The following is a 3,289-nucleotide window of genomic DNA, read 5'->3' as shown; positions in this document are numbered from 1 at the left end:
ATCCCCACTGGCTCTCTACCTGCAGGGGGGGCTCACAGGAGTGTGTACAACCTGAGACCTCTAGTCAATCAAGTATATTTTTTGTATCTTAACCACAGAACTGTGTCTCCAACATGTTGTAGAAGTCCCCAAGGTGTTATATGGATCAGAAGGGCTTAGGCTAGTATTGTTGGCTTTGGTAGGATTGACAACTATATTTTTTTCTCCTCCTTCCCTAGAAGCAGTATCAAGGATGGGAAGACCTTTGCTCTCCCTTACTCTCCTTTCTTTCTTGATGAGCCTGGGCTCAGGTTGGGCATGGAGTACTCCTGATTGCACCATAGCAGACAGCTCGCTGTTATCTAACATCTCCTACTACATCCCATCGTGTCCCTTGGCACCAGGACTGCACCTTTTTGCATCATGCTCCAATGTTAGTGACCTGGCTCAGACTCTGACAGCACTGCCCAGGAGATTAGAGGCACTATGCCTCCAGGGCACAGTTCCTGTCCTGCCAGCTGATGCTTTTGGACACTTTCCTACACTACAGCTACTGAGGCTGCAGCTGGGCACTCTCAGAATTACATCTGGAGCATTTCAGGGATTGGACCAGCTACAGCACCTTTTCTTTGAGCATCCCACTCCCTGTTGCCTGAGTCTACTCCTCCCTTCAGATGCTCTCGAGCCCCTCAGATTCCTCAACAGCCTTTCATTCCAAGGCTATTGCCTGAATTCTAGCCAGAACATCCAGTTGCCTCTCAGTCTTAGTCATCTGACTCTGAGGCACAGCTGTCTGACAGATTTGCAGGAATTGCAAGGACTCTTCCCAAGCCTTGTGCCTGGTTCCTCTCCTACTGCCATCTCTAGCCCATGGACCCCATTTCTGGAGGTTCTGGATCTCTCTGCCAACAGGCAGCTGAGTCGGGTTGGTGTCAAAACCTTGCGTGGCCTCCAACTCCACTCTCTGAGACTGGATGGCACTTCTCTGAGTGCATTAGAGCTCCTTGCCTCAGGGCTGCTTCACCTGGATTCCCTCTCCCTTGAGGATACAGGTGCAGAAAAGCTGCCTGGGAATGTGACAGCCTACTTTGAGCTTTCTACACTTGATCTTGGAAGGAATCAAATCCAGCACATAGGGGATGACGACCTCTCAGGCTACCACTCCCTAGAACACCTCAACCTTCATGCCAATGGTCTGCATTCACTGCCCACTAGGTTCTTGAGTGCCTTGCCCCAGCTTCAAAGGCTTAACCTATCAATGAACAAGCTGGGCCCAACCTTAGTGCTCCCAGAGGGGCTGGTCAGCTCAAACCTGAGAGTGCTGGATCTGTCCCACAATGAGCTCAGTGCTCTTCCCTCTGAGGCCTTCTCCTCTCTTCCTCAACTGGAGGAGCTCTGGCTGGGTGGTAACAACATCTCTAACTTATCCAGTGAGGCCCTAGAGGGGTTGAGGTGGCTGAAGACCCTAGATCTAAGTTGGAACCAGATTAAGGTGCTGAAACTGGGCTGGCTTTCCTCTCTTCCTGCTCTCATCTCACTGAACCTCCTGGGGACTTATATAGAGAATTTCTCTGGCCGGCTGCTTCAGGGTCCCCAGAAGCTGAGCCATCTATGGCTGGGTTCTCCTGAGATCCTGGAGCTCTACCCTCCCTGGCCTTTGACATTGCTCAGCTTAGAAGTATGGGCACAATCGTACATCCAGTTCAGTGTTCCACGTGGAAAACCCTTCCAGTTCTTGGAGAGCCTTACCTTACAAGCGTCTTATGTGTTGCTGCACCCAGGCAACAACACAGTCCATTTCCCTTCCCTGCGTCACCTCACCCTGAGAGGCTGCAGCCCCGGTATTTTCTCTACCCATAAATCCCAGAGATTCTTCCCACAGCTGCATTCCTTGGAGCACCTGCACTTCTGGTCTTATCATGGGGGTACAGAAGGCCTACAACTGTTTGGGTTGCCCAGGCTGCGAGTGCTGGAGCTAGGGAACCTGGACAGCCTCTCTGAATCAAGGCCTGTGAATCTGGAGGTGCTACTGGAGGATCTGCCTCAATTAGAAGTACTGGCATTGAGCAACCTAAACCTTGGGAACCTCTCAGTCTCCAGCTTCAGGGGCTTGGGCCTCCTCCAGCTGCTGCTGCTGAACTCTGAATGGGCCCTGGGGCTGGACAGCAGCCTCCAGGAATTCATTCCCCAGATGCCTCAATATGTGTATTTCTCAGATGTCACTTTCATCTGCCAGTGTGAAAGCTCTTGGGTAGGGCCTTGGGCAACACAGGCCCCAAATACCTTTGTGTATGGGCTAGAGAAATCTATCTGCATGGCCAATGCCTCTGACTATTTCAAGACTCCATTGTTCTCTTTCCTTTCTGGTCACTGCCCAGATAATCTTGAGCTTCAGAGCTTTCTAACCAGCTTCACTCTGTTGGTCCTGGTGATCATTTTTGCTTTGCTTGGCTGCCCTAACTGGCCCTGGCTCCACCATCTCCAGGCCCTATTTCATGCCTGGTGGTGGAAGTTGGGTGGCTGGAACCACAGAAGCCAATACCACTATGATGTCTTTATATCCTATTGCAGGCAAGACCGAGCCTGGGTGTTGGCAGAGCTGATTCCTGCCCTGGAAAAGCCTCTTCCAGCTGGCGAGGGCTTGAGGTTATGCCTACCAGAGAGGGATTTTGGGGTCGGACAGGATAGGATGGACACAACGGCCGCCAGCATAGAGAGCAGCAAAACCACCCTGTGCGTGCTCAGCCGCCAGGCCCTGGGCAGTCCCTGGTGCAATCTAGAGTTAAGGCTGGCCACCTACCACTTGGTGGCCAAGCCTGGGACTACTAGCCTCCTGCTGCTCTTTCTGGAGCCTATTGATCTGCGGCAGCTGTGTAGCTACCACCGTCTTGCCCGGTGGCTTCAGAAGGAGGACTACTTGCATCTGCCCCAAAGGAGTGCCGACTGGGAGGCTTTCTGGGAGCAGCTTCGGAGAAGGCTGAGGAAAGCTGTACAAGAGAAAGAGGATTAGTGGACTATAAAAGAGAGGTTCAGCCGTATGGGAACAACTCCCAACATGTCACTGGATTACCATGGCATCACTGGAAGCAGGCTCACAGATGGGTCTCTAGGCAATGCTTAGCTAAAGCCCAATTGTCCACTAAAAATAATACAAATAAAGAAATCAAATTCCAATGGGATAATATATTTAAAAGCACTTGGAAGCAAACAAGGTATCAATTCAAATAAATAAATAAATAAATAACTCTACTACCTGCTAGTCCCCTCACAAGACAGGCACTGTCTAGGAAAGAGCACAGGGATGTGTTTT

The 3,289-nt window shown here is 51.0% G+C and overlaps 1 protein-coding gene across 1 annotated transcript; it reads left to right on the top strand.

Moving 5' to 3' along the window:
- The first annotated feature begins 226 nt into the window (after positions 1–226).
- Positions 227–2,998, top strand: LOC126084496 (toll-like receptor 11). Its single transcript, XM_049899107.1, has one exon. It carries the CDS (start codon positions 233–235, stop codon positions 2,987–2,989), a length of 2,757 nt encoding a protein of 918 aa, XP_049755064.1. The 5' UTR covers positions 227–232; the 3' UTR covers positions 2,990–2,998.
- The last annotated feature ends 291 nt before the right edge of the window (positions 2,999–3,289 follow it).

Source organism: Elephas maximus, chromosome 10 (genome assembly GCF_024166365.1).
Source record: "Elephas maximus indicus isolate mEleMax1 chromosome 10, mEleMax1 primary haplotype, whole genome shotgun sequence".
NCBI classification, from domain to species: Eukaryota; Metazoa; Chordata; class Mammalia; order Proboscidea; family Elephantidae; genus Elephas; species Elephas maximus.
This window is presented reverse-complemented; position numbering and strand designations above follow the sequence as displayed.